The sequence below is a fragment of the Acanthisitta chloris genome, unplaced genomic scaffold, assembly GCF_000695815.1.
Source record: "Acanthisitta chloris isolate BGI_N310 unplaced genomic scaffold, ASM69581v1 scaffold12145, whole genome shotgun sequence".
Classification (NCBI taxonomy): Eukaryota; Metazoa; Chordata; class Aves; order Passeriformes; family Acanthisittidae; genus Acanthisitta; species Acanthisitta chloris.
The window spans coordinates 15,493-38,975 of NW_008674373.1; the positions used below are offsets into that span (position 1 = coordinate 15,493).

At 38.5% G+C, this 23,483-nt stretch overlaps 1 protein-coding gene across 1 annotated transcript in view; it reads right to left on the reverse strand.

Moving 5' to 3' along the window:
• LOC103802795 (serine/threonine-protein phosphatase 2B catalytic subunit alpha isoform-like) overlaps positions 1-23,483 on the reverse strand; it is a gene marked incomplete at its 3' end in the record, with an annotated part of 66,387 nt that overhangs the window by 7,145 nt on the left and 35,759 nt on the right. The window contains exon 3 of the mRNA XM_009075318.1: positions 6,077-6,201. Within this exon, the coding sequence (XP_009073566.1) occupies positions 6,077-6,201 (125 nt within the window). The remainder of the gene's footprint in view (positions 1-6,076; positions 6,202-23,483) is intronic.

Genomic DNA, 23,483 nt, shown 5'->3' on the forward strand with positions numbered 1-23,483 from the left:
GTCTGTGCAATTAAGCAGTGTAAGCCAAAGGTACATATTTTTGAAAGAGACTTGAGATTTAACTCCACTGTTGCATGGTGAATTTGAGCCTTTGCACACTTCAGCATCTCAGTCCTGAAAACAAACCCCCAAACCCTCAGACCTCTTCCATGCATCTCAAATTATGTGCTAAAAACAAGGAGCCTTGAAAAATCGTTATCGTTGCCACTTGCCTGCAACCACAGCACCCTCTGCACCACAGCATGCTGACTTTGGGGGCTCTTGCACTGACTGTGCCAGGAAGAAAGAGATAGTTGTGTGGCTTGGTATGGGTAACAAAAGATGAACTCTCCCTTCAAATGAGTGACAGCATTGGGCACTCCCCCAGCAGATGAAATTATGTGTGAAAAAATGTAAGGTAATTCATACTTGAAAGTATAATTTGAGCCACACATTGCAAAGGTCTCTCCTGATGCTCTGTGAACCATGGAACAGTGCATTGGCATAGCTCCTTCACTCTCTAACACACACCTCACTTAAATATAAAAATTGCATTACTTTTAACTGCACTGAAATAATGATATACCATCCCAGTATCTAGTACAGATACAGCTTCTTAAAATGGAGTAACTATCCCAACTGAAACTGTGTACCTTTTTACACACATAACTGCATTCACACCACTCGTATGACTAAATATCAGGGCTTTATTTCAGATACAAACAGAGATGCACTGGACCTATAAGTAGAATACTCACACGAGATGCAACTTACTGCCATTTCTGAGCTGCTAGTCCTTGAGCACAGAGAAAGAAAACTCTGAACAATACTGAAATGAAAGAAAAAACTGTATTGTCTTCACTACAGCCAGGATTTCATTCTTTTCCCCCCCAAATTTCAGGGCATGGCAGCATGCTCTTACTTTGTTTATGTTTTTCATGTTGCTAAAACCAATGCTCTTGTACACAGAGGTTGAATATTTAAAATGAAAAAGGCTGTTGCTGTGGAAATATATTTTGCATGGAGTAACAGTGAATCCATTCTTCATAATCAGGGTCTCAGCTGTTTCTAAAATGTTCAAGAATCTCATTCTGATCATTCAACTGCTCTTTATTTTTTTTTTATAAACATGTGTTGAATATTCCCAGGCTTCTTTGGGATCTTGTTTTGACACCTGCATGGTACTTTAGCACATTCACAATTCAACCCTTGCATGAGTCTCTCCTACCTAGTCACCCAGATGATTCTATTAGAAGTGATCATCCACAAAACACGGCTACTTGCCTTATACACTTTTCTAATGTTTAGACCACATTACTCACATTTCAGCCCTTGAAAGGACCTCAAAATATCCAAACAGGAAGGACCTCTTTTTCAACCAAAAAGTGACCAGGAAATCCTTTTTCTTAAATCACAGAATCAATCGGGTTGGAAGAGACCTCAAAGATCACCGAGTCCAACTCTACCGTCATTACTAGCCCATGGCACTAAGTGCCACATCCAGTCTTGTCTTGAAAACCTCCAGGGATGGTGATTCCCCCACCTCTTGGGCAGCCCATTCCAATGTGTGATTACTCTCTCCGTAAAAAATCTCTCCCTAATATCCAACCTAAACCTCCCCTGTGGCAGATGTTCTCCTAATTCTTATAGGTAGTACACTTTCTAAACAGGTATCCCAATATTGGCTCCTAACTTTCCGTTTTGGGCCTCGTGTCTCAGCCCCAGCTGTTCTCTGAGAAGACAGATGGGTTGTACACAGAGATGGAAGCAGTGCAGGGGAAATGGTGCCATACCATGTTCTCTCTCTGCACCCACAAGGGGTTCTTGGTGTGCTGGGGACTTGCTCTAGGAGCAGCTGGCACAGGACCAGGCAAGCTGCAAGGGTGGCCTTGACACAAACAGATGTTCCAGCCAGGGAATCTAATATATTAAAAAAATAATCTGAATTTGCTGCATTACTGAATATTCATGGCTCTGAGGAGAACTGCCATACAAAAAATGAGATCTTACAAGATGCAAATTCTTGCTATAAACATAATTTGCTACTGGTATACAGAAGTAAAGGGCAAGGAAATTTAGGATAACTAAGGTCCTAGGATTTTACTTGCTCTGAGAGGAGTGACTTCACTGCAGAACTATTCCTGACCAGCCCAAACTATTTTAAAACAAGCTGTTTACTGGAAGCATTAACACTCTAGAGCAATGGAGGAAGCTGAAAGGTGTTTATTCTTCCAATGAACTCCTAGAAAGTGCAGAGAGACTTGAGAGATAATAAACACAAAACTTCACCAGCAATAACTTCATCCAGAGCTTAGGAACATGAACTTATTATATGCAATTCTTTTATTGGCAGAGACCAGTTAATAATTTCTAACAGTTCACTGAGTTCAGAAGCATCTCAAGTTCCAGATGCTTTTCCAATTGGTGAAAGGTCCAATGGTCAAATTCCAGACTCACTCCAAACACCTCACTTTGTTCTTGCTGGAAATAGCACAAAACCAGTTTCACCTTCTGGAATTTCAGTCTTTGCATTCAGGAAATGAAGATGTATGCATGTTTTGAACTTTGGTTTTGTTAATTTTGAACATTCTCCATATCTTAACTGTTTGTTCTGTCAAAAATTATCACTATGTATCTCAGGATAATCAACTGACATTTAAGCCTCTACGTTGTTATAGGGGATTGAGCAAGAAAATAATTCCAACAGTTCATTTACATAATATTATTAATGCATTATAGCTGTTATTTACTCTACAATTTTTCTAAGACTGTGAGGAAAAGGTCTATATGTATACTCCTCCCTACATGCACCACACAGCATTTATGCCTGCCTTTCAAAAGAGTTTTCAGACTCAGGCAGAGATTAGTCATTCTTCCTGACAACCCATTCCTGCAGAACCACTTATGCTCTAACTATTCTTTGGATTTAAAAATGGCCCTCTGTTTTGATCATTTGGATCTCTTCTCTCTTCTACTCTGGAGTCAAACCCCTGGAACAGTGCATGAGCACAACAAGGAAATGTTGTCAGTTAGATAGCCCAGGAAACAAATGCACTGTATGCAGAAATTTGTTATTCTAAGTGAAGAAATGCCTAGGCTCTGCCAAAAGGTCAAATGGAAAAGAGAACACAGTTATGGGATAAAGATTCAGTTGATGCCAAGAAACCTTGTCTCCTTTTACCTGTAATTTTGACATTTTTAATTTTACCTGTCGTAATTTCTTTATTAGTCTCTCATCCTGTGACCCCTTGCTTAGAACTAATTTCAAAGACACAAAACACCCTCCCTCTTCAAGCAGTGAAGCTAGCTCCAGTAAGAATGGAGCATGCACGTGAAGGATTGAGCCCTTGGATCAAAAGCTCTGTGGGGCAAGGACTATCATTTCTGCTGAGCGCCTTGTACAAATACTTTTCTCTTTTTCCCCTCCATATTATCAAATGCCTTCCACCTACCTTATGCAATTTTCCCCTCTGTTCTTAATGATAATAGCTTGCATTATGTAGTACCTTTCATCTAGAAGAATCCCAAATGCTTTGCAGCCCACAGACAAGGATTATCTCGCCCACTATCAGAACTCAGCTATGCCTAAGCTCAATGGTGTCACTTTTACGCTAGATATCACACAGCAATCAAGGGGAATTTTTTTTAAAAGCTTATATTACTTGTGATTAGTACCTTGGACCAGCTACTTAATTCTTTTGGAAAGACCCTAGAACTGCAATAGTCTCACGTATACATAGGAGAAAGGGAAGCTAACGGATTGATGGAATAAAGATGATTATGTGACTGGCAAGGTAGAAATCTGCACTGAGATCAGGCTAGGGCTGTTTACCACCACGACTTCTTCAGTACAAAGTACAGGCAAGAGCTGGTGCCTGCTATATGTACTCAGGTCCCCTCCTTCACCAAAAGTATCCTCCCTCTCTAAATGCCAAGTTGGATTCTTCAGAATTTTCCTTTCCTTGTCACTACTTATTGTGCTGAGTTCATGCCTGAATGCACAGTTCTACATCCAAATACACTTACGAAACAGAAACCTGCCTTTCCTTTCAAAGGCATTGTTTAATCAGGGTGACAGGTGGGGAAAATCAGTTATGTGACCAAAATAAAGTACTGATTTGAGAACCTTACATACAAAAAGAAATAATATAAGTGACAGCTGAGATATTTCCTTGGCACTGACAGAAGCCAGTGCTGCTTCCAGTGAAAAAGCAGAGTTCTGGAATGGAAAAACTGAATTCAGAATACAGTTTGCTAAATATATATGTACAGGTTGCTAAATGAGGAATTTTAAGGGGCTTATTCCCTATACATAAGCTATTTTGTTTGTTTTATATTGTTTGCTATTGGCAATAGCCCCGGAAGCGATTTTGGTAAACTGTCAGACAAGCACTTGAAAGCTGAAGCAAATCGACTTGTTCTGTTCCTCATAGTAAAAACATACATATATAAATGAAGACAAAACCTTCCTCTTCCAGACAGAACTTGACTCAGTCAAAGTCTACAGAAGATATGAATGAGGTTATCGCAACTGAAAAATGTTAGTTTAACACTGAGCCAGCACAATAGTTTAAGTCTGCAAACTTCTGCTCCCCAACCTTCCCCAAGTGATCCAGCATGGTAATCCACAGCAATGATACAGCTCACAGCTCACTGTGGATCAGTTCTCAATAAAATAATGGTCTCAAGCTCAACAAAATCATGATCAAAGTGCTCATTTCAATACAAGACTAAATCCTGACTATTGATTTTTGGCAGGTATGAGAAAGAATCCTGCCATTCTTAAGTTTTTAGAGCATCTGTACTTGGAACAGCATATTTGTATTTGTAAAATGTGTCAAAAGATTCTCTTAACACTTGAAATCAAGTTTTAAAATGAACTAATAAAGCAGAAGTAGTTTTACTGAATCTTATTGCTAAGAAACAATACTATACTATAAATATAACACTGGCAAGATAATGCACTGATCCTTTTTACAAACATAAATAACTCAGCTGCTTGGTATTACATATTTTTATATCAGTATGGCAACAGTGTACTGAGATGAGGTATGCAGAATGAAACAGTAGAATATGTGTTCTCTCATGCTGCCATCTTATCTAGTCACAGACACACAGCCATGTATCCTAGGATCTATATTCCTTCCAGCAGATAATCAGTATGCCCCCCTGACTCAGAGGGAGCTCGAGTGTGAACTTTTCAGAAAAGCAGCCAAGCTGTAGCTCAAAACCTGCTGCAAAGGTTTCTGACTGACCATTCAATGACTAGATCAACTATGACCTAGACAAACAAATATATCTCAGGTTTGACTCAATAATTGTGCATCTCATCTGTCAGTTTGCAAAATCAAGCAGTAAGGCAGAACAGAATCAAAAAATCTAATTTGTTTTATGAGCACTGGAACAACGGATTTGTGGTTGGTATTTAACTTGCCCCTAGTCAAAGGTGAACAGGTTGGGCAGGACACCATTTCTTTCTCATGTCAGCTAAAGATGGAGTCATCTGACCTGACACTGGACTCTGCACCAGGTCTCTGCACCACCAACAGGGCACTCATGCATACTTCTATACTCTGTAGATCCAAGTGCTGCATCAAAAGTCAGAGATCATGCACTCCTGCATCTCCTATCTAAACAGAACTTATTCTCTCCAGCACAGCATGTTATGTGCTGGCTTTTTGTCCCATTTACCTCCCGTCTAGTCCTTTGATTTTCACAAAATTTCACATCCAGGAAACTCAGATCAAATAAACCTGAAAGTCAAGCTAAACTATGGGTTGTTTGTTTAGTTTTTCTGTTATGTCTCTTTTCTAATAGCTCATATCTATTCATCCTATTTAGATTGTGCAAGCTGCAGAGCCTTCTGTGCTATATTTGGACGGCCACTAGTTAGCACAAAGGTCCATTCTATGTCAGCTTTCCAGCACAGATATAGTGGGATTTGGCTGGATTCCAAGCAACCTTGATAAAAACACCACCAGCAACATTAGCATGGTATCTGTGAAGAGCCTCAGTATTCCTGAACTAGTTATGATGCTAAGTATACTTATTAGGCTGCAAGCAGTTTCGCAACCAAAAGCAGAAATAAGAAACTTACTTCAATGCTGAAGTACCCTCTGTCCACGTAGTCCCCCAGGAAGAGGTACCGCGTGTTGGCAGGAGAACCTCCCACTTCAAACAGTTTCATCAAGTCAAAGAACTGACCATGGATGTCTCCACAAACTAGAAGAGAAGAGGAGCAACAATTAGATTCACTATGTAAATATCATCTTAGGCACACACATTACAAAGTCACTGTGTTATAAGAAATGTGTTATGATAATTTTGCACATCGTTCATTAGTCAAACAACTGGTGAGCACTGGCAACTGCTCAGCAGGAGCTGTTTTTCTATGATGTGCATCCAGACGAACACCAATAGTCTTTAGATAAAATACAAAGCATGCCTATCCTGTGTCTGCCACTGGTTAATTTCTGACTTCGGGTTTCTGTATAGGAAAATGGCCTGCTTACTTTCCCAAAGCATGTCTTACACAAGAGGACACTAGTTTTTTCTTCATTTAACCTCTACCACTTTATTTAACCTCATATAGTTATGATTTGTTCCAACTTCATTGCAATGAAGTCAATCTAACAGGGAGCTTTTCCCTTGAAAGAGCAGCCCTAATAAATGTGACAGGTCAAGCACAAGTGACACACAGCCTGGCCTAAGTGGGGATGCTTCTGTCTGTGCTTTAGGGGTAAGAGTTTGGCTTGCCTGTCTTGTGAAATTGCAAACTCCCTGGTGAGTAATTTCAAGCATCTGCAGGAAGGCAGGTGCTGCATTTGGAGGACCCCATGGAAGTCTAATAGTGCTAAGTCAAAACCTGCTTTGTTTTGCCTTGCTTTGCTTCTTCCACCCAAAGGAGGAGGAGGACTTCCCCCCCCATCTCATTTAGGGTCAAGTTCATGGCAATGATCCTTAACAAAGATGTTAATCCTGACTGTTACTGAGGTCACTTTAGACTGGCTCTCCCTTCAATGACTCAAAAAAAATGATAAAATACCTGGTTATCAAACTGTAAGGGTGATTATGAAGTAACTGAATAAAACCAAGGGTCCAAGATAGGTTTATCTTGCAAGAGCAGCTCAGCTTCAGTAAAACTGAGATGCTCTCTCTGATATAATGATCTTGTTCCATCACAGATAACCAAACCTCACATTTGTCTCATGCCATAGAGAAGCTGAAGCCACATGTCCATATAGATACAAAAGGACTATATACAACAGCTGTAACACCAAATCCAACAAACTCACAGTGCAAACAGTGTTCATACATTATTGTCTTTCATCTCAGTCCAGTGTCATGTCATATTTTTTACTCATATCACTTTTCTCTGAATGTATACACTAATAATAGGATCTATGTAATGTCATTCCATCAAAAAACCTAAATACAAAACCCAGAAAGAACCCCCACCAAACCAAAATCATCTACCCATCCTCTGGATACAAAACACCCCACTGATGTCCCAGTCACTGCTTTAATGAATATTTAGATGAAATGGGTGACACAATTCATGATTGCTGGCTAGCTGACCATTATTCTGTGATAGTAACATGGTATTTTCCCCCCAAAATAGCATATAGTACTCTTATCACCATTGTCATACATTGTATAACCTCTTTTTCCCAGCTGATTCCCCACTGTGAGTTTTAGATGACAACTTTCATGTTAAAAGCCATCAACAGTTACAATTTCTACCTAAGAATAATATCTGCCATTAATTATGCAAAATAAATACTGTTTAAACCCTCAAGTGGTATACTACCACCACTGTTTCTCTAAAAAAAAAAAAAAAAGTTTGTACCCCAAAGGAAATTTTTGTATAACATTTTTATTTAAACACATTAATCTACCAAACCAATACACACTTCTTGACGGTACTCCTCTGCATGGACACTGTGGGAAGACTAAAAACACGTGTCGCATATTGATGGCCAGGCAATCTGCTCTCCTAACTTCCAGCAGAAAAGCTTTTAGTTATATAACTGTACAGCTCTACCAATTATCGCCCGCCCCCATTTGCTCCAACTGCAAAAACCTGAAGCTGAACAAGACTGAAAGATTTTTAAATGCATTTAACTTTTGTACTTTTACTTAGAGCACAAAGAAACTACTTTTTTGGGTTGTGGTTTTCCTTTTGTATGCAGACGTGTGTCCTCACATTGAGGCCATTACAGAGAAAACAAAAAGGTTAGAAAGCTTTCTCCAAGTAGGTGTATGTCCATGACTTTATTACAAGCCAGAAAAGCAGTGAGCAAATCGGTCAAAAAGACAGAAATAAAAAGTGCAAAGCTCTGCAATCCCATGACTTGCAAAATTCTGAACTGGTCTGAGAATTGACACTTGATGGGTATTCCAAGCACTTTGCAGAGAGTAGCCTACTTCTTTTGTACTTGGAAATAGATGCAGAAATGTATCCAGCAAAAAAAACCCACAAAACCCCACAATAAAACCCAATCAAAGATGGAAAGCTGAAAAGCACAGCCCTCAAAACCTGCCTTGCCAATTAAAGCAGTTCCAAAAGAGAAGCTTGAAGACAGCAGGTAAAAACAGTGAGAGGAAGACACTCAAAATTAAGAGTTAGTGTTGAGATTTAATTTATTATGGCTAGATCTCAGAATTCCTACTGAATGTTACATACAGTTAATCCAATTAGTATTTTGCCTGGAACAGTATGGAATAGCTTAAGGATCTTACAATTCCCAGGTTTGCATGTATAGACTTGAACAACACATTCAAAGAGATATGAACATTTTTCCATGACATAGCAACAAAATAAAACCCACCACAGCGAAGCAGAAAATTCAGTTCTTAAATGAAGATCTCCAGGATCAAGATACTTATGGATTTAAACTATGAACACAGAGAACATAAAACATGGTTTGTATGTATGTGGGATTAACATCAAAAGCAGCTGTGTTTGTACAAAACCCACAAACACACAAACTAAAAAACATCCCAAACAAACAAAAAAACACCAACAAGAGGAAGAATTTATATATTTTCCAATATCACTGATTTCCCGAGAGTGTCATCAAGTCATAGCTTTTTTACACTCAGCAATTCATAACAACAAAGCAATCTGACAGCAAAACCAAACAGTGTTTCCACTCACTACTTCCAGGGATCAGTTCAGGCACCAAACTTGTTGCTCAAGAATTTGTGTATTGAGCCTGTCAGCAGCCTACCTAACTTGGCTGGGCAGCAAGCTCCAGAACTGAACAACATGCTAGGTAACCAAATGTTCTAAGCTATTTGAAACTGATGTCCTGAGTTCCAACAAATTCATTGTTGGTACAATCAGAAAGTTTAAGAAACACTGGTTGTTTGTGGACTTCTTAGAAATTTATCTCTGTGGGGGAAGTTTTCAGGGAAGACGTGGGCCTCTCTACAAGATTCAAGTTCACAGGACTGCTCCTGCAATTATTGAGAAATCATGTTTCTGAGCAGCTTTTTCTACTTGTTATGATTGCTGCTTTGTTCCACAACACCATCTTAACCTATAGCACCGGAATTTTCTCAATGTAACAGTCTTCAAAATACCAATTTATTATAAAAATAGAAATTGGACATGGGAGAGAGACAGGTAAAATACTTTTGTAATTCTGATACAAATTAAATTATATTTCTGATGATTTCACTGTGAGGATCTTCCTTTGATTTATGTCAAAGGAACGAGCAATATTGAAACAGGAACCACTGATTTCAAGTGGTACTAGCAGCGAAGGAAATCCAAAGCTTAGCAGTGGTTTTGCCAGTTTATTTATAGATGACAAAGTGGTATAACAGTGATTTAAAGTGCAATGTCTATTGGCACAAATAAAAAGTCTGTGAATGCTCTTTACATACCTTCCTTCAGATAACGAAATGCTCTTCACTACACACAAACACACTCCAGAGATTATTCTGTGTGATTTCCCAGTTCAAATGGATATTAAGAACAAAATTTATATTCATAGTACATTAAACACTGTCAGTTCAAAAATTTTCTGTCTGCAACAGTTTGGATATGCTGCACTTATTTTCTCATTTATCACGTATATACTTAATTGGTGTAACATTATAGTCTGATAGTAAAATACTATTTATGTTTCAAGTGGATTTCCATTCCATGTATCAAAAGATTATATTTGCATCTTCAAATACCATCAGGTATTAGGAGCACATATGCAACACTCCATCGTCAGCAACATCTGCAAACTCATACATGTATGACAACTAACCACAACAAAGCAAAGACACCTTTTAAATCACTGCATAGGGAATAATATCCATCACTTGACAACTTGTTCTTTACGTTCACTGAGCCAGGGGTGTTTTTGCACTGAGCTACAAGAGGTTGTGCTTCAGTAAGCGGCACACAATAATGAAAAACCAAAGGGAGAAAAACACCCTATTGAGTTACACTGCAGAGTGCAGACTGCAAATCCCAAAGGAGGTTGCTCTGTACAATGTTTTGGAAGTGTTTAGCTGCTTACCATTCCATTAGTGAGCACAAGCTTCCAAAAGCTTGCTGCTTTTCAGGGACACCTGGTACTTACAAAGCCTTACTGGCAAAGGAATGAGTGCACTGTGTATACCTGCACATATCTGAGCTGACTTCTGGACTGCCATTTGCACAGATCTACAAAATAAGAGAGCAAAGAGGCTGCATGCCCCACTGAGAACTATGCCCTAACCATTTCTCCAGGGAAGTAGTTTGAAGCAATAAAAAGTTATGAAAGGCTGAGTGAAGAAGCCAAGTGAGGGAGAAGTACTCACAAGCAACAGTGGGGACACACAAAGGCAAAGCAAAAACAACTAGACAAACTTTTGTAGCTGAGTTGTCAAAGACTGGTTTTCCTTAGACAACTGATAAATATGAGGGAAAATACCTGCAAGAGCTTAGATGTTTCAAGAAAAATAAAGTATTGCTCCTAAAGGGCTCAACTGTTAACCAAGGGCTCTCGTTTGCCTCAAAATTTAAGAACAAGGTCAGATATAAGGGTCACATGTCTTTAGTTACACAATCTTTCAGCTTGAATGAGCTTTGTTTCCAAGTGTGTTTCTGAAGAACATTATATACTGCCACAGCAATGTGCAATGTTCAGAATGCTGCAGTTCTATTCTATGCATTTTTCCTTTTTTGTAATCGCTAAAGAAAGAGCAATTTTTTTCCTTACCTTTTGGTGAACAAGAAGGAAGTAGAAGTACAAAATAAAAGAAGAAATTCCAGAAGTTTTTATTTGTACCTGCTCACTAAAGCACTGCTCAAGACACAGACTCTGTGGTTAAGTTACATAGACTATTTCATCATCATGCAGTTCTGTTCCTGTTTATAAATGAGATGTTCAAAGAACTTGCAAACTTCTTACTCAAATTTAAGTCAGAATCATTTAGACACTAGGTAACTTATCCCAAGAAAATAACTATGAGACTCAATATAATGGACTTTCATACAAATGTTTGTTACATGAAGTGTCTTGAACGAAACAGCTCTATTTCCAAAAGAAGCATGGTCTCATTCATATTCATATCTGGTTATCTAACGTGATTATAATAGGCTTTCATCTACCTTTCCCTTCAATCACTGCATGCAAATTGATGAGTTTATACTACCAGAGCGAACTGGCATTAACAAAAAACCTGCAATATATATTTTCATATGGAGGCCTGTTTCACCAAAGATAAACCAGAAACCATCAGCCATACAGGTACAACAAAGGAAACTGCAAATGAACCATCAAGGCCACATTTGCCAGTGCTGTTTGGCTACTGACTTTCCTTCTTTGTATAGAGGAAAAGAGGGAAAAACTATTTTGGGAAAAGCTGTTTTCTGTGCAACACAGGAGGACACTATACTGTGTCCTGCTCTACCAACACTTGCAACTCTGGTGTCTGTAAAGATCACCCACGCTCACTCCTTGTAATAGGAGTTAGTGTTCTCCCACCATCCCCTGAAGGCTAGAACAAATTAATGACACTTGATTTGAAGAGGCAGCGTGAAAAAGAGTAGAGAAGGGAAAACATCACATCAGAATAGACCTTTAGGACAACAGTCATTAATATTCTCTGGTGAAGGAGGAAGAAAAAAACCCTAACCCATGTGGCAGCAAGCCCTTCAAGATGCTAAGCCTAGAAAAATATCTTCAGCACAAAGCTTTTAAAAATAGCTCCACAATATTACTTTTTGTGCCACAATATTATTTGCAGAGTCTCAAAACAAAATAAAAGCCATGTACATAAGCCTAGTCGGGAGAGGAGCACCTTCGTGTACATAAGAAATATCAGAAGTAATAGAGCCTCAGGAAATAGGCTCTACCAAGTACTGCAAAATCTACACTAGCAGAGAAAAATCCTTTACCTCCATGCTCCTAGCCCAGCTGAATTTTTCAGGAGAGTAAGTGGGTGTCATAGCAGCAAGGTGCCAAATGACAATTTTCAGTTCCAGGTCAAAGCCACATAATAGAATGGTAGTTGAAAGGGGATAGTGATCTAGTGAATATGTTACAGGGTTTTACCCCGAGATCAACAGGGATAGGTGCTCTTGTCACATATACCAGAAGATGCTGAATTAGGTCACAGAGAGAGACAAAGTGTGATAGGAGTAAAACAGGATTCACTCCCATACACATCAAAGAAACATCTGTCTCTTCCCCTGCCACCCTTCAAGGTCAGCACTGCCCCTGAGCATCCTCCATAGCAAATGCAAAAGCAAGCATACTGTCATTATCTCCTGTTAATGCACCCTTAGCATCAGGGAGAAATGCATATTCCACAAATAACCCCATCAAAAGGATTAGCTGTGAGGAAAGTGCTTCATTGGTGTTTGGGTCAGGATTTCCAGCTCCTGTCCTGAGATCAAGGTTATTTATTGCAATGGGAAAATTCTCTTATCCTCAGTCTTACAGATGTAAAATATAAAGGCCCAAGGAATTTTAATAATTTATAAGGTCACAGGTTCAGTGGGAAGGCAGAGATAGCCAGAGAGGGAACAAACACATCCTCATACTGCTCCATCTAATTCCACACACCAGAAGACAGCTCTTTCAGAGGGCAGTGAAGGTCCTGCACAAGAAGCAGGCATAGCCTGGCTTTACACGCCATGCTCCAAATGAAATTTAGGGAAGGTGAAAGCAGCGAAAATCAGAAAAGGGCTTTTGAAGAGGAGAGGTGTTCTATCAAGAATCAGAAGCAATACTCTATGACAAAGAGCATCCTCCTTCCTTCAGTACAACAATTTGTCTTAGCAGTGGAAAACAAACATTTGTTCACCAGAAACAACTGCACTTGTTTATTACCTTTGGATCTGTGGGCACTCTGTCTGTATTCCCCAGAAACAGAATTTCAGGGAAAATAAAAATAGTATTTCTCAAATTCCTGTGCTTTTCATAAGCAACCAGCAGTATTGACATGGATACCTGTATTCACCCTGAGCTGGAAGAGCCAGCACAAATAGCTTCAAAGAAATTGTGAAATTCAGCATTTGGGCCTGTATTCAGAGCTGTGAATGAAAAGAGCCAGATGTGAAGACCTACTGAATTTTAACCTCAGCTTTTGTACCCCATCTTTAATGGGCTTGAGCTATTACTTTAATCTTCCTGTACTATGCATGTTCATGTGCTAGTATATGGGTGTAAGGCGTTAAGCAAGTCACATGCAAATTTCCCCAACTCTAGTTCAGGACACAGATGATGACTTTTTGAAGTTACAGAATCTGAATTGCATAACCGATGCCTTATACAAACTTGATTCGTAACAAAAAACGCTTATGCTTTTAGGGAATTGCTTTCAAGAGGAAGCTCTTCATAGTAATTTCTGTTCTGGTAAAAGCTCATGACAATTAGTGAGGGGAGACAGTGCAAGAAGGAGCTGAACACATTAATTTCCTCTTGCTGAAACCATATACCTAAACATGATCTTGAGTAGGTGGTTAAATCCATGTACTGATCCTAAACCAACATGAATCATAGACTGGTTTGGGTTGAAAGGGACCTTAAAGAACACCAGGGTTGAGAAACAAACTGCTATCACTTAACAACATTATTAAAATAAACACAAAGAAGTCATATTGATGAACAGAATAGACTTTGTTATGTTTCTTTGCATAACTTTGTCATTAGGCACATAATGAGTGCATGAAAGTTAGACAGGACTCTGGGTAGCACTAGGGATGGCACTCAGGCAGATTTGGGCTAGCTCCTCAAGCAAAGTAACTAGTGTCTCCCACTATATTGAGAATTGTTTTCCTGATGTCTGGCTGAGGAAGGAAAAAAAGCCCAAGAAGTCAGAGTAGGAGAGGGGCAAGGAAGAAATATTATTTCAGCATACAGGCATCAACAACATCACATGCAGTAGTTGTTCTGGGGGGTAAGAAAGCACTGCTATTCAGAAACAGAGGTACGAAGAAAAGGCCACCAGCTTACAAAGAGAGTATCAGGTGAAAAAATGGAAAAAAAATACCGTTACGCTGAATTGGCATTTATGGTGCTCTTCTGGTCTGTAGCCTATCTGTAATCTCCTGAAGCCTTTCAGGCATCTAGTATTGAGTTAATCAGATATATTTTTAATAATTACAGACCAGACATTCCAAGGGGAAGTAAATAAGTGTTTAATATGTTACCAATCACTCAAACAAGATTTCATTGGCATTTGACTAGGTTAAATTTGATATGTGAATTAAGAGCATGTGAATTCAGTATCTCCATCCAAGGTTCTCCACCACCTTACATTTTGCACTTGCAGGATAAAGCAAACTCTGCTTGAATCAGCATCAAACAAACAGATCATACAAATACAAATCATTCAATCACAATATACACAGCCTAAAAACATCCCTAGCTACAGTTCCAGATGAGTGTTTATGTGACCTTATGACATATTATTTTAAATTATAATGTTCAACCATTTACACGAGACATTTATAATGAAGGAAGTATCTGAAAATACAATTCACTTTCTCTTAAAGCAACAACATGCTTGAGCTTCGGAGGTTGGTGTATGAACTGCTACTTCATGCAAGCATTCCAAGAACAAGTATTCCAGCTCTGTAAGGCATTATGAATATAAGGAGCAGAGTACTGATAAATGACTATTACTTCTGGTGCAAAATGGCAAATCTGTATTTTAATTGGAGATGCTTATTCTTCAGAATAAGCTGATATAATACCAGCTGCACTTCAACACCACACTAGGACAACCAAACTGTCATCACTATTTTAGGCCACAAAGCACATACTCCTTTGAATATTATATGTAACACAATTCTGTCAGAGCACACACCAAAATAATGATTTCATGGGGCACTAAAAGATGAGCATTTCCCTGTTTCTATTCCATGCAAATTGGGTCCTGGTGATTTTTTTTTTTAAACACACTATGCTCATGCAGGGATTGAAGAAGTTAAGCCTTTCTTTCAGAAGAACTTTCCTCTTTAACTCTCTTGCTCTGCAGAATGACTCATTTTTCAAAAAGAACATTGTCTACTTTTGGCTAAGATCAAATAGATTATCAGTTTAAATCATTCCAGAAAATGTTCTTTCCAACCATAACTACTACAATACTAACCTCAAAACTAGCCATAGATTAGTCTTTGTCCTGCAACAACAACAACAACAAAAACCCATCTCCTTTTCATGATATTAAAACAATTGCATTTTCTTCATTTCTCCTCAGCTTTAAATTCAGCTTACAGCTGTAGAGAACAAGGATCACGAAAACTTAATGGTGAAAAATGATTTGACAAAAGCAATCACTTGGAAATTATCACAGTTACAGGGTATCTCTTTTACTTGAAATTTGTGATCTAGAGTGTTATTAAGCAGGATGTGTGTGTGTGTTTGTGACCCTCATTAGCACAAAATGTCAGTGAGAAATGCTACTTTTCACTACCTCTTGCAGGCTGTGAGGTTCTATCCCATGCAGGCTGGTGACAAGCTGACCTCTGCAGTACATGCTTCCACTCAGGAAAGCCATGCAATCTCCAGTCAGAGTCAAACAAAATCCCAAGAAATTGCTCAAAACCTCAGGCCCTTATCAAGGCAACTCCAGTAGTCCCTGTGACCAGAATATTTCACTAGAAAAATGAAAATATTGACCAAAACAGTGAATCACCATGTTCATTAAAAGAACTTAAAAAAAAATGAAATCTGAAACCCAAATGCCAAATGAAGAAAGTCAATTTTCTTACACATTCAGGGCAAATGCAGTAAACCCAGCAATGCTACAAATTTTCTTGCAATAAAATTGCTGTCACTGGTAGGAAAACAGCCAACACACAAGACTCCATTGTGGTTTTGAGCAAGCATGTCTATCTTACCTTGGGTGTAGAAGTCTTTATGGGTCCATTGGTACTTCCAGATGCCTAACTTCTACATTGTTGCTAACAAAAAACCCAACCCAACCAACCAAAAAAACCCAGAAAAAATATTGAGAAATTTTTAAGAGAGTCAAAATTGGTAGTTATTTTCTGAGAGAGCCGATACTACCACCATCCACATGTTGTCAGACAGAAAGTTTGGACTCCAGCACCTGGCAAGAAATCATAACTCCAACTTCAGTTCAACAGACCTTCCCTACAAAGAGTGTGTTCACATAGATTTCCTATTCCATTAATTTCTTTATTATTGTCTAAATCCCTTTGTTTTCTATAATGAGCAGCTTAACTAACTGTGTCCTTTACAGGAGAAGATTAGCAGACCTGCTATCTTCTACACCACACTTTCATGATGGAATTTATTTTATTTCTTTTATGTATATTTCTGCCTATTCTATTGTTTGCTTGCAAGCAGGCAAGATGTTTTATTCCCAAGAATAAGATGCTTTGACTTTATGAAACAAAATCTTTTGCCTTCATTATAGATTAATTTATGATGTACAGATTTCTGCTGTTGTTTCTCCCTTGTTATGGTTGGTACAACTGGTCAAATTTGGCTCTCAAGGATCAGGCAATTCCAGGGAAACAGTTCTCTTGTGGATTTGTTACTGTCAAGCGAAAAAGATGTGCTGAGAAAAAAATACACTATTTGCACTTCATGGACTCTACAGGCTGCTTGCTACTCCTCTGGATAGCAATAGCCTGGTTAGACAAAGTGACTGCAAGGCAGAAACCTTTCAGGCACACATAAATAATAAAATTCTAATTTATTCATATATTTCTTAGAGCTTGCCTGTGTTTAACTGAAACTGTAGAAATTGCTGGGCAGTCTCTTTCTCAGCCTCTTGTATCTGGCCAAGTAATAAAAAAAAACCCATCTTGGATCATAAACCTGTATTTATTATCCCCAAAAGTTTTCATGTACTCTAGAAGTTTTATAACCTATATTTTCAATGAAAATTTCTTATGATTTTCTTGTATATCTGTATTTTAAATGGAAATATTTATTACTGAACTTGGTAGAGAAAATCCAATAAAGAACTTCAACAGTCTGTCTACTATAAACAGCCTTCTAGAATGCTGAAAGGCATGTGATCAAGAGAAAAAATAAGCAAAATCAACAGAAGCTTCTTATAAAAAAAAGGAAGACATATCATTGTGACTAAAAGTATGAGTCAGTGCAGACAGGAATTCATTTTCAAAAAACATACAAGTAAGGTAATCAGGTTTCAGAAGATCAAAACCAACAAAAGAAAATAATTATGTCTGTCTTTTTGGTGTCCAAGTGAAGCAGGGGTATCTATGCATCACAGGAAGTAGAGCTGGTAAACCTGCTATGAAAAAATGCAAGTCAAAAAAATGGGCTTTCAAATCAATTTTCCCCTTTTTCATGCCATCTTGGGCAAGACAATTTCAAAATGAGAACAACAACTAATTCTCTTGACTCAAAAGAATGCATGTAGAGCTAGAAAATATTTGAGTTTTTCCACTGAAAAACAGACTGTGTCACCTTTCATAAACGTTAGTGCTTTGTTTAAGAATTACAAAAGGCTAAAAGACTATTTTACAAACTAAATACATGCAAAAAACTCATCTTGGTTCATACCTGTTCAGCTTTGATTAATGACTTATTGAAACTGAGCCACATAGAAAAGACTCAAGACACTGAAACTTTTTTGATAATTTCCCTTAGAGGATCGAGGATTTGAAACTCACCATGGACAACGTTCCATCAAGGACTGACAAACCAAATACACAGCTACAGGGTCTAGAAAATCCTCCTATGTTGAAGGATCTGAGCTGTCCCTTCCAAGCTGAGCAAGGAACAGCTTCCAGTGCTGAGCCTCAGCAAGAAAGGGTTTAGGACTTTCTTGGGAGCCCCTCTCATTAGGCTACTCTTACAAACAAGCAGCAGCAATAAGGCAACTGAAAGAAGAAAGCCACATCAGACTTCTGCAGGCTGGCAAGCATTTGGCACCAGGCACAAATCTTGCTAAAGTCCAGAAAGTCGTTTTCTCATTTTTTCCCTTTAAAACCTTTTACAAGGTCTACTACAGGTATTCATGTCTCTGCTAAAAAACCACAAAACCCTCAAACCAAATCCAACTCTATTTAAATTGCACACTCTTCCTGAGCCATCAGTAGTAGCATGGGTAACCAATAAGGATCAGGTGTGATTTACACTGGTGCAACGATCCTCAATATTCACTGTACTCTTTGTCTCCCGATTGTTCCTTGGCTGGCTTGCTGTATATAACTCAATACAAATGGCTGTCTTACATAAAAAACTAACTCACCTAAAGAACATGATTTTTGCAGCTTAAGTTAGTGGGCAGTTTATACCCAAGAAACTTATTAGCGTTCAGCAGTCCCTTAACAATAAAAACTTTATTCATTTACAAACTGACTCATATAGATCTCATTTTCAGAGTATTGTCTCACGTCAGAAAAAAAACACCTCCAGAAATATTTGCAAAATAGAACAAAATACCAAAATAAACACTTACTGCTTGTTTTCTTTGTGGGTTTTATACTCAAATGTTAGTAAAAATCATTATCTTACTTGCTTTTCTTTAATTACAGTGCCCTTTCTGGCACAGAATATGATGCTGTGAAACACTGAGAGAGTCTCACACCCCTGAAGAGGCACTGCAAGATACAGTCTTTAGGACTGACCCTGTCATCTTTCTACAGATTGTCCATATTAATGATATGTGGGATGATTTCACACCTGACTAGCCAAAATACTTTTCTAGGCTGAGGTTCTCTCTCTCTCTCAGAGGTCTTCATTTGCTGCCTACAAGAACAGTATTCTGTGAAGTTCCTTTTTAAGTTAAAGGGTAAAGAAGCATCATTTAAGATCAGTTTTCTGTGGACTGTGGCACTGCTGTGCTTTTTAAGGCAGACCTTGAACATAGATATTGTAATGATCGAGGCTCATTAAATAGAAAGATATAAATCATCATTACAGCAGGAAACAGACTGCAACATTTAAAACTCAATTAGCAACAATGCAAGCAAGTGCTGGGCTGCAAAACTTGCTTTTTCTGTCACATCAAAAATTTAATAGAAGAATCAGCACCAGCCTCTTTTGCTACTGTAGTTTGCTGGACAATCAGGAAATAATCCTCCGTTGTAAATGGCAACAGTAAAAGAGTTTTTTTGGGTAACTTAAAAGGCCATTTCTATTCCCTATAGCTTCACTTTAATTTTTCATAATTCTTATGCACAGTATTCTAATATGCATTATTGGCTGAGGCAGTTTTTGGGTTGCTAACCAGCACGAAGTGATTTTGTTAGCATTTGTAAGAAACAGAAAGCTGTTTCATGTAAGAAGGTATCTTGGTTTTTTAAATGCATTTTAATTCACTAAAATTAGACCTAGAACCTTTCATTCTAGAACTCAAAAATTTGTATTTTGGAATTGCTGAGGGATATACCCCTCAAAACAGAGAAATGGTGTGTCAAGAGAAGAGGAAAGCACAAGGTGCATGAGGGACAATTTCTGAGCAGGAAGAGTTCACCTCTTCCTCAAACTTCTATCACAAACAATGATCATTCCACACCCAGAATAGTAATTTTATGCATCCAGCAGGGAAAAAATACAGGCTGCATTTTTCTTCCAAGATGGTGTGTAACCTAAGCAAAATACATATTAAATAACACAAACCAAAATGTTTCTTTCTGCTATTTAGGTATTCATTACAGGATGAAAAGAGCTGTCTAAATATAAATGAAGGGAAAATATACTGATTTAATCACACAGTTTAGCTGTCTGTTGTTGGCCTGACTGTTTAGGAATGGAGATAGTGAGGAGTCAGTGTGGCAGATGCAGACTTTGAAAGAAATTACAGGAAGAGAAACACTAAGGAAAAAATATGATAATGCAAAAGTATCTATACACTTCTGAAACAAAGTACAGGCACGGTGTTAAAATCATTCTAAATAGGTGCTTCACAACTGTAATTTCCTACATTTATTTTGGTCTTTCCCTTGTGCTTTGTTTCACCTTATTTTTCAATATATCAGGACAAAGAGAGCAGAGCTATGGCAGGAGGGAAGGAAGGGAGCATGGTGTTCAAGGCCTCTGTTTATCCTGAAACTTGGACTGCATCAAAACCTGGGGCACCCAGAATCTATTCTCAGTCCTGAAGGCAGAAACAGGTTCATACTGCAGGGACAAGCCAAGAATAAATGAAATGCAGATGTGAAAAAAATTAATTCCTGAATAGAATGTTGAAAGAACAGCTGCCATCTAATAATCTACAACCATCCTTTATTTTTTGAATTATGTAAGCCAGAAAAAATCTGACATTCTGAAAGGAATGGGTAAACAAACCCAGTGTATATTCAAAGTTAGAATCAAATATCATGCTCAGTTCAAGGCATTTTTACAGAAAATGGGTCCTCCATATTCATCAGTCTAATGCTAACTGTATGTGTGAGTCGTATACAGATTTTGCAGCCCATACTGAAGTTCTCCCTCATTGCATTCTTCATATGATTAGAGAATTTATTCCAACAGAAAACAAAACAAAATGAGAAGCATATCCTTGTTTCCACTGAAAACCATCAGGAAAAGTAGAAAAAAGCTGCTTCACAGCACAGAAAAAAATGCATTATGAGGCTGCAAATCAGCATTAAAGTTTAATAGTCTCTGCAGGCCTTTAAACTCTTTGGAGGTCCTATAGTTTTCATGCTTTACCTATCAAGAAGAGCTGCATCAGCTCAGACTGATTTGGTATGAATCAACTGTTCTGGGTAAGAGTCAGCATGAAGGCCTCCTCATCATGGAGACATCATCAGCACAATGCAGTGGACTTGCACTGCAGTCTGCTTCTGCAAAGAGAGCATCACAGGTGACATGTCAGCGATGGCACTGCCATGACTGAAGTGCAGCCAGGTCATCCTGCCTTGTGCTGCTGGGCTGAGAAGGGCCAGAATGGATGGCCATTATATGCAGGTGCTGCTGAAGAATGGCTTACAGCAGGTGGTATTCCTTCCCAAGAACATAGCCTTTACTTTTTGTTTAAGGAAATAAAAATACTTCTTTAGAAAGACTTTGTGCCATTAGTTCCACAAGGCATGATACTCAAAATGCAAAGCAGCTGTCAAATGTTAGGTGGCTATTCCACAAGATAAAGTAAGGCAATATCTGCTGGCTGCACTTCAAATTCAGTTTTAAGGACTGTGAAGGACAGTGTTAATATAATGCAGGGGTTGGCACCATGCTACGCTGAGTAGCCACATTTATATTAGTCACTAAATTAAGCAGTTTTACAGGCTGCAATACAATACACTCAGCCCTCACCTCACAATCTCATGCCAGTTCTTTCTCTCTTCTCTCAATTCAGCTTTATTTGATTTTTCCATTCAAACCTAATTCTGCTTCTCTGCACCTCCAGGGGAAGCAGTTCCTGCTGTATTAGGTGATGTTAATACTACAGGCATGGGAATGCATCTGATCGCCAGACGTTATTTGAAAAGAATCTATAACATTCCCAGTTGAAAACAAACAATGTAAACTAGAAATCACAAAATCTAAACAAAACCTGTTTGCAAGATGCCTTGGCATGAACACGAATTAACGAAAACATCCAGAGTACGACATATTTTTACAACTAATTACCAGCAAGTGTCATTAGCTCATCTCAAGGGCTTACCTTTGGCAGGGTGACAGCACAAGAAAGAGAAAAAAATCACCAAATCTAAGCCTAGAGTCAGTTAAGACAAGTTTTATTTAGAAAGCAGAAGTACACAGCTCAAAACAAAATCTACTGCACAGCATAGTAAACTAACTTTAGAACAGCAATATTATTTAACTTGGAATAGTAACAATGACACTGGGTATTACTAAAATCCCCAGGAGGATCTAAAGCTCTGGAAGAAACAACATCTATAGATTTGAAATAAAGGAAATGAAAGACCTATATGGTAAGACTTTACTTTCATAAAGTAAAGACTTAACATGACCAGTGGCATAATCCTCATAGGATTAAGTACTAAGCAAAATGAGCTGTCACAAATTGAAGACAGACTAGGACACTGTACAACTAAATGGAGAGTTCATAGGAAGTAACATCCTTCTCTTCTCCAAACTGCCTTTGTCTAGCCATGGTGCCCCAGATGCTCTAGTCCATGGATGGACACCCAAGCCATATTAGAGCTTAATGGCAGTTGACCTGCAGGAATAGGGAAACTCTTGAAAACAACAAGGTAAATTAGTGCACCTGAAGCTCCAGACTCTGCAATCAAACTAATGCAGGTGTCCACATTAATCTGTTTAGCAAATGACTTCTGGTTTCTCTGCCTCAAATCAGTGCAACTGCAGGTAGGAAGAAAAAGTTCTCCAGGTGCAAGCTTTCACTCAGCAGGTGAGAAGGGCCATGCTGAAGGAGACACCTCAGCTCAAGTGTGTGTTAAGGGGGGATGTTGTGGTTTTGTTCCTACCCATACTTTGCCTTTTAAAGAACAAGTGCAAGTTTACCCACATGGGCCAGAGCAGACTGCCAGAAAACTGACAAGCACCAAACAAGCATATAAGCAATGACTGGAGATGAATCATTCCCCCCCTTCCCCCCTGGTCTTATGAAATACTACCCCAGTAACACCAGCTTTATGGAAATCTGGACAGTGTTACTGAAAGCTGTGTTGCCCTTTGCAGCTCATGTTGCTGCAAAATCTCTTATCTCTTATCGCACAGTTTGTATGACGGAGAAGAATCCCATTAGCATTTCTATTAAAAGGGTTTTGAAATAAAATCCTAGAGTTAACAAGCATGAAACATCAACCACAAAACACATCTAAAAAGCTTTTAGTTTCCCAGGAGGGTTTTGGCTTTTTTTTTTCCCTTGTATTTTCCTTAAGAGCAAATCAAATAATATTAACAAATGGTTCTGATAATTAAATGCCTCCACATGTTACTGGAGGCATTCATTTCATTGCACCTACATAAAAGTACAATAACTGTATGGTATGCTGCAGCAGAGTTTAATCTTCAAGAGTGATCCTCACATACTTCCTCAGGAAAGAAAATTATTAATTCACCAGATACAACAGATAATGACATTTCTCCATCATCAAGATCATGCCAAAATATAACAGC